The sequence below is a fragment of the Aricia agestis genome, chromosome Z, assembly GCF_905147365.1.
Source record: "Aricia agestis chromosome Z, ilAriAges1.1, whole genome shotgun sequence".
NCBI classification, from domain to species: Eukaryota; Metazoa; Arthropoda; class Insecta; order Lepidoptera; family Lycaenidae; genus Aricia; species Aricia agestis.
In genome coordinates, this window is record NC_056428.1 from 22,627,755 (window position 1) to 22,641,659 (window position 13,905).

A 13,905-nucleotide genomic window follows, 5' to 3' on the forward strand; every position below is an offset into this window, starting at 1 on the left:
TTAAAATATCACTGATCGCATACATTTGTTACGCTATAATAGTTCTTAATTTACCAGGTTAATAATAATTATTATCTGTCAAAGCTGAAAACATGAATCATAATACAAACTTTTATTTACATATTTCGGTTTGGTAATTTTGATACAAGTTAGTATATTTGCAATGTCAAGGAAAATCCGAAGGCTGAATTTTTGGCAAAGTGAAAATAAATAATTATTCATAACTATGAAAATAATTAATATTAAGGACGTAGCGGAAACATGGCGGAAAGTCTCAAAAGTCAAAACAGATTCTTTTATTGATATTGCATATTATTGTCTTTGAAAGTTGTTATTTTGACTCATATAACAGCCTGTTATATATTTAACGGACCTCCATAGCAGGAATTAAATTTAACACTGTGTTAGGTGATTTAACATGACATTAGGGCATGGTGGAACGCTCGATAGCTTTAACAGGCCATTAACTGATTTAACAAGCCATTTATTTAACATTGCTTGATGAAACTGGGTCTAAATGTTTATGAAACCAATTAAGTTGTCTTGGTATCATAAAGCATAGAATTAGAACGTATAATACGTCGTATCTAAGTATTTTGATATCGTTGTCATAAAGACCATTGTAGCGCAAATGGAGAACATGAGTTCTCAGACTAAGTGCTCCCTCGGCTTAGACCCGCGCGAATTCCGAGCCAGCGGTTTTGCTGGCCAATGAATCATCACCTAACGTCTAGTTTCAATCTGTTTCCTAGATGTCCACGGCAAAGTCGTGCACATGGTGCAGCGGCCGCCGCCAGGAGTGGACGGGCCGGGAGCGAGCAGCGCAGGCAGTTCCAGCCAGGGCTCGCCAACAGCCAGACCGCCGCGCGCCCGCACCGCACACATCACTATACCAGACGGAAACATCAGGAGTCTGCTGGTGAGTAGTCAGGGCTCGCCAACCGCACACATCACTATACCGGACGAAAACATAAGGAGCTTGCTGGTGAGTGCTCAGGGCTCGCCAACCGCTCACATCACAATACCAGATGGAAACATATGGAGTCTGCTGGTGAGTAGTCAGGGCTCGCCAACCGCACACATCACTATACCAGACGGAAACATAAGGAGCCTGCTGGTAAGTAGTAACTAGTAAGGGCTTGCCAACCCGACGGAAACATAAGGAGTTTGCTGGTGAGTAGTTAGGGCTCGCCATCCCAACGACATCATGCGGAGTCTGCTGAGTAGTCAGGTCTCGCCAACCGTACACACCATACCAGACGGAAACATAAGGAGTCTGCTGGTGAGTAGTCGGGGCTCGCCAACCGCACACATCACTATAAATACTAGACTGCACCATACGGAGTCTGCTGGTAGAACTCACGGGAGAAGTCCGATTCCCAGCGGAAAGAGCAATAGGATTTCTTAAGAAAAAATGTTGGCCATCAGAATTGCTAGTGAATATGATGTTACAAGTGAATGTGAAAAAGTGTACTATCCATCCGGCCATCATATTGCTTATTTGCCAGTTTCTTGTTATAATTTGATAAATTATGAGAACATTCTTCTCTGATTATTATAAAGCAAACTCAGCACACGATTTTTAAGACTCTGTTAAAAATAGACTGTCTTGTGTAAAAACAGACAGTTTTTAACTGCATCCTTGAGACGCCCAGCATTCGTTTCGAAATCTATCACATTGTACCTGCAATTGATCAGTATAATTCATCATGCCCAGGCCGAAATATTGACACTACTAATATTAATATGTTATAATTTTTCAGTCGTGGGCCACAACAGAGATGAACGAACAACCGTCTCTGTCATCAACAACATCGCGTATGGTCTACTTACGCAGAATCCTCAAAGACATCAAGAATCTGATCCGTAACATCAATGGATCCGAGTTTGGGGTAAGTGCTTAAAATAACTGAGAGCAGCCCCCTACCGTGAGTTCTTAAAGCAGTATTACTTTATAGCCCGGTCTAATTGGACGCAAATAAATCGTAACCTAGGAATAATTCGCAGAGAGCTGAAGATTGGTAGAGACGTTATATATATATGTTACGCTCAAAGACCGAAATGGCTCAATGAGCGAAAAAATGGCTCACAACGCGTTGTGGTCACAGTGAAACAGCCACGACGCGTTCTGGCAATCACAAAATGACCATAACGCGAAATTCGTGTCGTGGCTGATATACTATTCGTTTTTCTTGATTTGTTCTTGATTGATTAATCGTCCATAGGTATGGAAGATTATATTTGAATTACCACGCGTACTACAAAATATTTTTTCTTTTACTAAATCACTGCATAACGTGTTTATCATTATTATTTATAAAATATCCATAACCAGCGCCAGACAGACAGACAGTAATAATATTAGCACGGATATTATTGAACTATGGATATTTTCACATCCCCCGCCGATCCTCATTGTGCTAAACATAAAGTGTTTGAAGGTTGAAAATGGGTTTTTTTCCGTTTTTCTATCAAACGGTACATCTTCTTATATATAAAACTAGAGATCGCCCAATGGTCGAAATTCGACCTTAGCTTCAACGACATTCTAGGACTACTACCTATATTTTGTAAAAAAATATTGACTTTATCATATTATTTTTTCTACTCTTGTCTCTGGGACTCAACTGTTAACTGATCTGGGACTGGCCGTGTAAGCATTGTCTAATAGTATCTCAGATTCAATAAAAAAAACTATAATCCATTTTCAATTTGTCACCTTGTCAACAGACTTCAAACATAAATAAAAGAGTTTAATTTTTTAAAATTGTCACTCAAAAATCTGTCATTTTACCTAGTGTGTGTGTTGTAGTGTGTGTAATGTTTTATTTGTTAAAAAATTTATGATAAAAACATAATTTCAAAATAATATTAGCTCGATGCACTCCTTCACCATATAAACTATAACTGTGCAAAATTTCATTCACCTACGTTTCCCCATTTTTCGTCAAAAGGGATACAAAGATTTTGGCTCACGTATTAATATATAGATTCTCGTGTCACAAATCACAATGTTAGATAGCGTCCTCCTCCGAAACGGCTTTACTGATTTTAACCAAATTTTATATGCATATTCAGTGGGTCTGAGAATCGGCTATTGGGTACTTTTTATATTGATAAGTGCATTTGTTGAATAAATAATAATAGTTAATTATTACAACTCGAGACTGACGGCGACCATTGTTTGTGCGACGGGATAGCGATGGACGCTGCCATGGTGACATACTTATTTAGTCACTTCAATAAAATAATACGGGCTAAATAAGTTTTAAAATTTGGCATAAATAAAGTTTAATAATTAAAATAATGAAATATTATGTGCACACTGCACAGCTGTTTTTGGGTATTTTGATTTAAAGGGTACTAGGGTTTTAAAAAGCTTTTAAATTTGACAACAATTTTGTTGATACCGCGCGCTATTTAAAACGTCCACATGGACGAAGTCGCGGGAACAGCTAGTACTTTATATAGCAAAGAAACGTTTGCCGGGACAGCTAGCTTTATTATAAAAATAGGTAAGAAAAGATTTTAGATCATAAAATTCTCTACAAAAATATCATTACACTTTTTTTTTTGTATGATTTATCGATTACCATTCCTTATAAAGCGGGTTTAATGTTTGGGAAAATCGTATCTATACTTATATTATAAAGCTAAAGAATTTGTGGATCTACTGGTTCGTATTGAAAAATTCTTTATGTGTTGGATAGTCCTGCGGGGCTAAAATGGTCGTTTTGACGAATCACTTCATGTTATGATTCATTCTTTTAAAATCGAGAAATGCAAGTCTGCTTGCAATTCATATATAGTGATTCGTACTAATTTGACATTTGTCAGTTTGACAGTTTTGACAATCATTCGCTGAATTTTCAGATTGAGAGGAATTGCTAAATATGACCATTTTAGCCCCGCTGTTCTATTAATATTATTTTCAGATTTAGCACAAACATAAAACATAGTTTTTTATATAAATATTAAATATATTAAATATACATCATGTTTGTTTATACGAAATTCAAAAGTAACAATAAAGTAATACTGCTATAAGTGCTCACGGTACGCCACCAGGTTATGTATTTAAAAACCGGCCAAGTGAGAATGATACGCACGAAGGCATGTTCAGTACCGTGAAGATTTCCTGTATGGAAGCCATATTATATTTTAAATAAAATAAAAATAAAATAAAATCATTTATTTCAGGCTTCTGCGACCCCATAACATTACATTTTAAAACTGTAACTTTAACTGCTTAAACTAAAAATACAACAGATTTTTGTGAATATTTCAAGTGCCTACCTGTTGTCATAAATGATATGGAGGGTAAAACATTTGAGACTAATTTGTGGGAGCCCTTAAATATTTATTTTATTTTTAGTAAGTATTTGTTGTTAAAGCGACAACAGAATACATAATTTGTGAAAATTTCAACTGTCTAGCTATAGCGGTTTTTAAGATACGGCCTGGTGACTGACGTCTGTCAGTCGGACGGACAGTCAAACAGACAGCGAAGTCTTAGTAATGGGGTCCCGTTTTTATCCTTTTAGCCGGGGACCCCTTAAAGGTTTCGTATTTCAAACGATCTTTACTTGTAAACATTGGCTTGACTTGAATCATGTAAACACACTTTTTCACTTTGTACTGTAAACAAAGTTGTTGCAAAAAAGAGAGAATGTTATAATATACAACATTATCTCAATAGTTGTCAAGTATCTTTATGAAGTATCTTTGTTTTTTACTAATAATCCTATGCCCTGTTACCTGTATACATGTAAACATACACCTCCTTACTAATGTGTAATAAAATTCATGTAGCGTGATATACAATGTTTGTTGTCTTCATCTATCAGATAAAGAAAAGCAGACATTTTATAGTTATTTGCTATAAAATACTTTTATTGGTAAAGAGTACACCCCTATCACTCTGTCTATAGATTTAGCCTATTACTATGTATAGTTTATAGCAGTGGTACTCAACCTTTTTTTATACTGGCCACAATTTACACGATTTGTTCTTGGTGGCCGCATACAAAATTTTTTAATTTAAAAAAATAAAGTTCTTCAAAATTAGCAATTTAAAAGTGGAAAAACTTTTACGAATACTGCACTATATTGCCGGTGGGCGTAAATTTCAAGCGGCCCGCGGGCCGCAGTTTGACTGTAGCTGGTCTATCTATACTTTAATATTATAAAGCTGAAGAGTTTGTTTGTTTGAACGCGCTAATCTCAGGAACTACTGTTCCGATTTGAAAAATTCTTTTAATGTTAGATAGCTCATTTATCGAGGAAGGCTATTAGGCTACATATTATTAAGTTAAGATCAATTGGAGCGAAGAAACAAAGGAAAACGTGGAAAGAAGGGGATAAATTATATGAAATGCTTATTATCTTAAGAACTACTGGAGCAATTTTAATGTTTTTTGGCACACATGAAGAATATACCACGACTACGTGAAGGGACATAGGCTATTTTTGCAAAAAATTTACGGTTTCCGTGAAATTCCTTAATTACGCGGGTGAAACCGCGCGAAACATCTACTAGACTAGACATGGTATCCAATAAATCCTATATCACATTTATCCTTTCAAAGCAGTTTTTGTTAGTCATTTTCTTTTATCTGATTGTGGCATTGATGTATTATAAAATCATATTGTACAAAATTAGACTAGCATTCTAAGGATATACAGGTAAGACTTGGTTGTGTCATTTATTAAAGAAACACTACTTTCAATGTTCATGTAACTATTTGTTAAATTATTTCAATAAGGAAATAATAGTTACGGGAAAAAGATGGTAGCTACTAAGTTCATAAATATATACTTTCATATCACAGTTTATTTAGAGTAAAATGCCTACTTAACTGCGTGTTAAGTACAGATAATAATAGATAATTTACGTAACCATTAGTAATAAGTTTAAGATAATAATATTGACAGTTAAAATTAAGTTAGCTGTGGCTCCATACGACCACAAATGTTTTATTAGAAAAACTAACTATACAGTAATTTTCAAACAATTATTGTGTACTAATAGGCCGGGTTCTCTAGAACATTTTTTTTTGTTTACTATCAGCAAAATTTTTCCTCTGCGAAAATTCTCGAAAGTGGTAGCTAACAGAGATAAAAAGGATATTTCAATTTGATGGTCCTAAAATGTGGATTGTTATATTTGTAGGAAATAATTTCTCTTAAATTATACTATAACTATTAACCTATCGATATACAAAAAATCAGCTCGTTAGGGTTTCGTTTTAAGGTTCTGTAATCAACAAAATTTTGTTGACTACAGAACCCTAACCAGCTTTGATTTATTGTGATATTTTTTTTAATTCTGGGATCCTGTATTATAATAAAAAATGCTAAGGGAAAATAGGGGAAAATTTTATAAAAGATATATAAATAACTGGACGATAAAACACCATCCATAATAATTTAGATATATTAATCTGTACTAATACATACAGTTCTGTCATTAAATCTAGAATTTTTCGGTCTATATCTTTGGGTTTTCGGTATCTAGTTTATTTATTTTTTATCTAGTTTTGTTTGGTCGGAAAATCTTCCTTGGCGATCACCACTTACCACACAACCAACTTTTTGATTTTTTTAACTAGTTTCATGACAGAACTCTATGGATGGTTTAAATGAAATATAATATTGTTCCAGACGCTAGATCCTGCTAATCATTATCCACGATTTTTCGTAGTGGACGACTCAGACGTATGTATAGTTTATTATTTTATACAGGGTGTCACAAAACTAAGTGATAATACTTTAGGGTGTGTATGTGTTCCCTATATAGCAGGGGTTCCCAATCTTTTCAGCCAACGGCGCAGTAACAAATTTTGTATAAAGTCACGGCGTCCTACCCTGGTAGTAGCTTTTCGAAGATGATGCAGTCAAAGTAAATAGGCACCTTTAAATGATAATATTTGTGGTTTCGAATAATCATGGAGGATCTACTGATTCAATATAATTCAATACGAATAATCATGGAGGATCTACTGTGCCCTACTTTCTATAGCGCACCAGGGCGCGGCGCACACTTTGGGAACCCCTGCAGTGTATAGAGTTCACTGCTAATGTTGTAGCACTGAAGGAGCAAATTTTTGCGCTGCTACTTTCTCAGTAAATTCTATACAACGAACACATACACACCCTAAAGTATTATCACTTAGTTTTGTTACACCTTGTATACATAAGTCTAGGGTCGATCCAAAATATTTGAAAATTTTATAATAAAAGACATAGTGCTACAAAAATTGAATATTAATTCGAAAACTGAAACAAAAAATATTTAAGTTCGAAATCATATTATATTATGTGATATGTCATATTTTATTTAGTACTTAACTTGTAAGTTTCGAAATTGAAAAAATATCTGTATGTTTCCTAAACCTAGTTCTAAAATGTTTGTCTCTTAAAGCAGTTTAAAGAATTGTAATAAATTTGGCGATCAGACAACATTTAATTTTTGTAAAACTATGTCCTTTACTTTTTTACCCTTTTTCTTGCCCAGAAATATATGTATTATAATGTATAGTGATTGTGATGTTTATGTGTTTGTCGTTGATGCATTTAGAACATGTATTAATGATACCATTTTGTTTGCAGAGTGACTCATCGAGCGACGAATCAGATCGCGAATCGCGGAGGACAGTGTAAGGCTATGGTTTTCTTTTATTCAAACCTAAAAAATTGGAGCCATCTGAAACTTAAGGCGGAACGGCACTAGGCGACACTACGCTGAAAAAGGACGCGACACGTCACGTTTCATAGAAATGGCGTTTTAGAATAGAATAGAAAATTCTTTGTTTGTACAACTTAAGACAAATACAGGAAAACTATACTGATAGGCGGTGTTATTGCTAACAACAGTGTCTACCAGACAACATCAACAGCTTATCACGTTTAAACTTTAACGTAAAGACCGAAGACGTTTTGTGTCGTGATTGTTTGCCTCGCTCGCGTCAGCGTAGAGTGCGCAGTGCGGTCTCACCTTTATAAATAACTTTTCGTTGGTTTTTCTTTTACGTTACTGACTTATGAACTGAAAAGACGATTTTCATTACCGACTTCCAAAAAGGAGGAGGTTATTTTTTGTATTCTTTCATCTTTTGAAGAATACAGTATGTTAGTGTAGACACCGTTATCCTTAAAACCATCAAATGAGCCCGTCAAAATGAACAACTTTTTCAATAAACTAAAAAAAACTGCCGTCTTCATACCCACACAAATTGTCCGGATCGGCGATTTGTATGGGTATGAAGATAGTTTTTTTTTAGTTCCCAGCATTGTTGTCATAGAAAAAGTTGTTCATTTTGACGGGCTCATTTGATGGTTTCAAGGATAACGGTGTTTACACTAACATCTTGTATATACAATGTAATGTCAATTTGTGTGTGCAGGCAAAACGAAGCGGGCGAGGTGGACACGTTGCCCTCTCAGTTTGCCGACATGTTGGCGGAGCTGCGATATCTAGAGTCCTCATTTTATCGCTACAGGGATTCTTATATTGAAATTCTCCGGGATACCGAAGACGAATCGGTACGTTTCGTTATAATTGCGTAATATTACAAAAACTAATATGTCTGTCAATAAAAATAAAAGGCTTTCTGTCTGCCTGTCTGCCTTTCTGTATGTCTGTTACCTCTTCACGGTTTAACCGCTGATTTTAGATGGTACCGGTTAAACCGCTGATAAATTTGGTATATATAGGTACTTTAAAATCCCGGACGGGACATTTAGTTATTTTTGCAGCGGAAAAATGTGCGGTTTCGTTTGTGATAAACTGGTTCGCATCCAGGCATTCGATTTATACGCCACCGTGTTCCAGTGGCTTGACTCGGAGGTCGTGGGTTCGGTTCCCGCGTTAGAAACCAGTGCCGTAAATAGGGCGGTGCCACCGGTGCCCAGACACAGGGCGTAGACTCTGTGGGGGCGCAAGAATGGCCAGACCAGGCAGATTCTTTCGAATTGCTCCCGATAAGTATTTCCCGCTGCGCCCCAGAGATGTTTTCCAATGTAGTAAAAAAAATCTACAGCCGAACATATTACCTTCTCCTTTTTGGAAGCCAGTTAAAAAACATGGGTGCAGTTATAAGCTCGCACAGGGTGCAAAAAAGGCTATTTACGGCACTGCTGATCACCTGATTATTTGACAAGTAAGATGATCCATGCGTCAGATGGCCATGTAAAAGTCGGTCCTGCGCTTGATCTCTCGCCTGTATTGTCGGTCTTCCGTCCCACGAGATTAAAAAGAAAAGAGAGTGCGCTTGTGTACTGTGCACACACTTGGGCAATTGTTTCAATGAACGGCCACCGAAACCGGTGCGGGAGTTATATTTTATTACTCGTAAGGACGGTAGATTAATAATGGATAACTGTGTGACTTATAAAATGAACGTTTCTCCACCAGATCCAGCTAACAGAGGACGACCTGCGACAGCGGCAGCGTCAGGCGGAGTTATCCGCGGAGCTGTTCCACGGCTTTGCTCATGCTTACCACCTGGTCAGCGATATCACGCTGCACCTGCAGCAGGATGGCAGCAGGCTGACATCCGAGCAGGTGCAACGTCACGCCGTACCGATCCAGGTGACGCTGCAACTGTGCTCTGAGTAAAATACCATTTCAGAATGGTTAGGTACTAGGAACGGACAAAAAAAGATGATGTTTTATCTTGCGACAGATCTTTATTTCACTCGATATGCGTTGCTGTCGTAAGCAATCATCCTGTTTTTTTTAAATAAAATAAGGGGGCAAACGAACAAACGGGTCACCTGATGGAAAGCAATACCGTCCCATAGACACTCGCAATATTAGGAGGTGCGTTGCCGGACTTGTTTATTGTGGGTATATGCTCTCAAGCAAAGCCGCGAAGGAAGATCTTCCGACCTAGCGAGCTTGCATATTTCAGGCCGAAGCCCACTGTATTGATATCAGTCGTCGTATAGGTGTAACAAAACGAAGTGATAATACTGTGTTTCAGTTGACTATAAAAGTAGCAGCTCTGAAACAGTAACGTTACGGAATCTCTTGATTTGGTCGCCGCGCTCATGGAGATAATCAGCGACTTGACGGTTCTAGGTTGTAGCTTACTTGGCGGTCCCCCGACACACCGTGACAACAATTATGGACTAAAATATTACTTTACACAAGTTAGGAATTATTTGAACTTACAGGCAGTAAATATTATTTCATTACTTTTAAAAATGTTTGGCGGGGGTTTTTTAAAATTTCTTAATTTAATTTACATAAGTAATATTATGTTAAGGTTTCCTGTATATTATTATTTATTAAACACTAGCTGTTGCCCGCGACTTCGTCCGCGTGGACTTCAGTTTATAGCGCGCGATGTCAACAAAATTGGTGTCAAAAGCTTTTATAAAAAAACCCTGGTACCCCTTAAATCAATACAGCTGTGCAGTGTGCACACAATAAGTATTTCATTTTTTTATATTAAACTTTATATTTTATGCCAAATTTTAAAGCTTATTTAGCCCTACAATTACACAACTTTACCCATAAACTATTTATCATTGATAGATTTCAGGTTACGTCACTGCACAGATAAAGTACTGACTTATTTAATACCGTAGAATAGATATAACAATCGAAAAAAATCGAAACTTAAATGTAAGATCATACCACGTCTTATAGGAAGACTTTTGAGCAAGCGTCAGCGCGATGTAGAAGACGCACGGCGCCATCTATTATGAATTGTTGGAACTAACTTAATTTGAACAAATTTACGTATTTTCACCCCTTTACAACCCTTTTTTCCAGTAAAAAAGTAGCCTATGTCCTTTCTCAGGCTTTAGACTATCTGTATACAAAATTTCATTACAATCGGTTCGGTAGTTTTGGCGTTTGGCGTGAAAGCGAGACTGACAGACAGACAGACAGAGATACTTTCGCATTTATAATATTAGTATAGATTATGTGCACAGTGCACAGCTGTTTTTGGGTATTTTGATTAATTAAGGGCCGCGCTACACCGGAATGGCAGCGGCGAGGCGAGCACTTTCAGCGCTGCCATTCCGGTGTAGCGCGGCCCTAAGAGAGGTACCACTTACCAGGGTTTTAGAAAGTTTTTAAATTTGACACAAATTTTGTTTACACCGCGCGCTATAAACTAAAGTCCACGCGGACGAAGTCGCGGGCAACAGCTAGTTATGAATAAAAACAATATTATATAGTAAAGTAGGTACGATTAGTTCTGTTACAATAATAAAGTAAAAAATAAAACGCCATCTGTTTTCATATATTAGAATTAAAATGTTGATTGCATTGATATATTTTCTGGATGGAATATAGGCCAACACGGTACACTCGAAATCCTTTATTTTAGAGCGCCTTCTGTTGTCAACTTGTCACATATATTAGAAATGCAGTAGGAGTTCTATAAGATAAGATAGATTGATTATTATTATACCAAGTGATTATATTATTAAACATAATATTCTAACGTATTAAAAACTATAAACAAAAACATACTAACTAATAAGTATGAATAGTTCTATGTTACAATAAAGTAAAAAATAAAACGCCATCTGTTGAATCGTATTAGAACTAAAATGTTCATTGCATATATTTCTGGATTTTTTATAATATTATACATAAATTAATACATTTATGATTTTTGAAATATTATTTTAATACACATCCAAGACCCAGGAACATTGAAAACTTTTTGTTCCGCCTGCGGGACTCGAACCCAGGACCCCCGGGATGAGCGCTGGCCACGCGCAATGCGAATTCATTTTCATCGATATTTTCATGGAAATAAGATATTTTCCCACATCAAAATGTAGCCTATGTCCTTTCTCAGACTCTAGAATAACTGTGTACAAAATTTCATTGCAAACTGTTCAGTAGTTTTGGCGTGAAAGCGAGACAGACAGACAGACAGACAGACAGACAGAGATACTTTCGCATTTATAATATTAGTATGGATAATAGATCGTCCCGTTTAAAGTATAAACAAAATGAGTTACTATTCGTACATAATATTATATCACGGCGAGAAGTCAACTTACACACATTTTTGATCATTAACCTGTACAATTATTTTCAGACTCATCTTAACGTCTTAGAGTCTATCCGAGCGGCGACTCAGGGTGAAAACCCTGCAGGTCAGGGCACAGGCGAGGGCAACGATGGCGATAGTCCACCACCAGGTGATTCTATCCGTACTATTAATATTATAAACGCCTCCGTGGTCTAGTGGTTTTTTTTCTTTCTTAAAACTCTCTCAACTTATTGTCTGACAAGTAAGATGTTCCATGCTTCGGTCGGTTCTGCGCCTGATCTCTCGCCAGTCGTGTCGGTAGTTTGTCCCACTTGGTTATGAGAGTAAAGGAATAGAGAGTGCTCTTGTGTACTGCGTACACACCTGGGCACTATACAATTACTCCTGCGTACCTTGGCCTAGTTTCAATGAAAGCAGCATTGAAATCAGGCCCACCGTCACCGAAACCGGTATGGGAGTTATTATTAATATTATAAATGCGAAAGTGTGTCTGTCTGTCTGTAACCTCTTCAGGTTTAAACCGCTTATCCGATTTAGATGAAATTTTGTATGGATGTACTTTGAGTCGCAGGAAAGGAAAGATGAGTTTTATCCCGAAAAATGTACGGTTCCTACGCGATATATGAATTCTTGCGCAACAGAGTTTTGGGCATCAACTAGTATGCGATAAAACTGCACAGGTCGCAGGAAACAAAAAATGTGTTAGGTTGGGTTGCACCAACTAACTTTAACCATAATTGTAACTTTAATATAACTTTAACTTTAACGCAAAATGTCAAATCTTTGGTTAAAGTTAAAAATGGAGGCCACCAAGACGCCATATTTAACCATAACCATAGAGCTCGACAAGGTTTTAAATGCACGTGGCGAAAAAAGGAACTAACGCTGTCATCATACAAAAACGCCATTTTTGACAGTTCTCCTTTACCAGCAGCGCAGCGTCCACGTTCATTTAAATAACCTTGTTGGACCACCTGTCATCTGTCAATTTCTCCGGTAAAAGTTAAAGGACGCCATATTTAACTATAACCTTAACTACGCCTCTGGTGCAACCCAACCTTAGTGTGGACATGGATTAATTAGGATAGAATAAAAAATGGAAAGACTATAATAATACCTAACTGCAGCACTCAGAGAGATTTAATGATTATGCTTAACTGCGATCACGGGCTGCAAGCGATATTGTTAACTTTGTAAATGAATTTAAAAAAAATATCATTCTGTTTTTATTCTGTGTATATTTCTTTATTAAAATATATTCTGTTTTGTTATGTAACTCTAAGCGGGCCCCTAGACGACCAATTTTATTACGCAATATCACCTATTATTGACCGTCTGGGCATTTTCAAAAAAAACGTGTACCTTTGCAAAAATATGTCTATATTTTTTAAGGTCATTTATTTACCTTTATTTGAATGTCATATACAAGGAAAAATATTGAACTAATGGAATAAGTTAAAAAGAACGCTGAAAACGTTATATTATTCTGATATTATTGAAACAAAATCGAATTTTCGACGAAACAGATTCCATTGTGTAACTGACTACTTGTAAAATATATTTTAATACAAAAAAATACAGCAATAAATGGATTTCTTCGTTTATTTAATCTAGTGAAATGCATATTTAATTGTTTATTAAAAAAATATAGATAATTTCAAGGATCAACAAGAATAGCATTATTTTTAATCCATAGTGTGACTATGTGACCTACTAGTGGGTTATTTTTCATTTTTTTACATGAGTAAGTAATATTTAACATATTTAAAGAAGTTTTTATAACACAAAAACCCTGTATTTAAACATTTTTATTGTTGCACTACTTATAAAAGTAAAAAATTCTTTGATTTCATAGATTTAACTTAATTAATTAGAG

General features: G+C 36.2%; 1 protein-coding gene across 7 annotated transcripts in view; it reads left to right on the plus strand.

Moving 5' to 3' along the window:
• The window catches only part of LOC121738605 (large proline-rich protein BAG6-like), a 50,794-nt gene that overhangs the window by 9,773 nt on the left and 27,116 nt on the right, over positions 1-13,905 (plus strand). For 6 of the 7 annotated variants that reach the window (XM_042130776.1, XM_042130770.1, XM_042130771.1 and 3 more), the window contains exons 3-9: positions 753-919; positions 1,764-1,892; positions 6,664-6,717; positions 7,612-7,658; positions 8,406-8,544; positions 9,416-9,592; positions 12,075-12,177. In XM_042130776.1, the coding sequence (XP_041986710.1) occupies positions 753-919; positions 1,764-1,892; positions 6,664-6,717; positions 7,612-7,658; positions 8,406-8,544; positions 9,416-9,592; positions 12,075-12,177 (816 nt within the window). The remainder of the gene's footprint in view (positions 1-752; positions 920-1,763; positions 1,893-6,663; positions 6,718-7,611; positions 7,659-8,405; positions 8,545-9,415; positions 9,593-12,074; positions 12,178-13,905) is intronic. The other variant, XM_042130774.1, reaches the window with a different exon arrangement.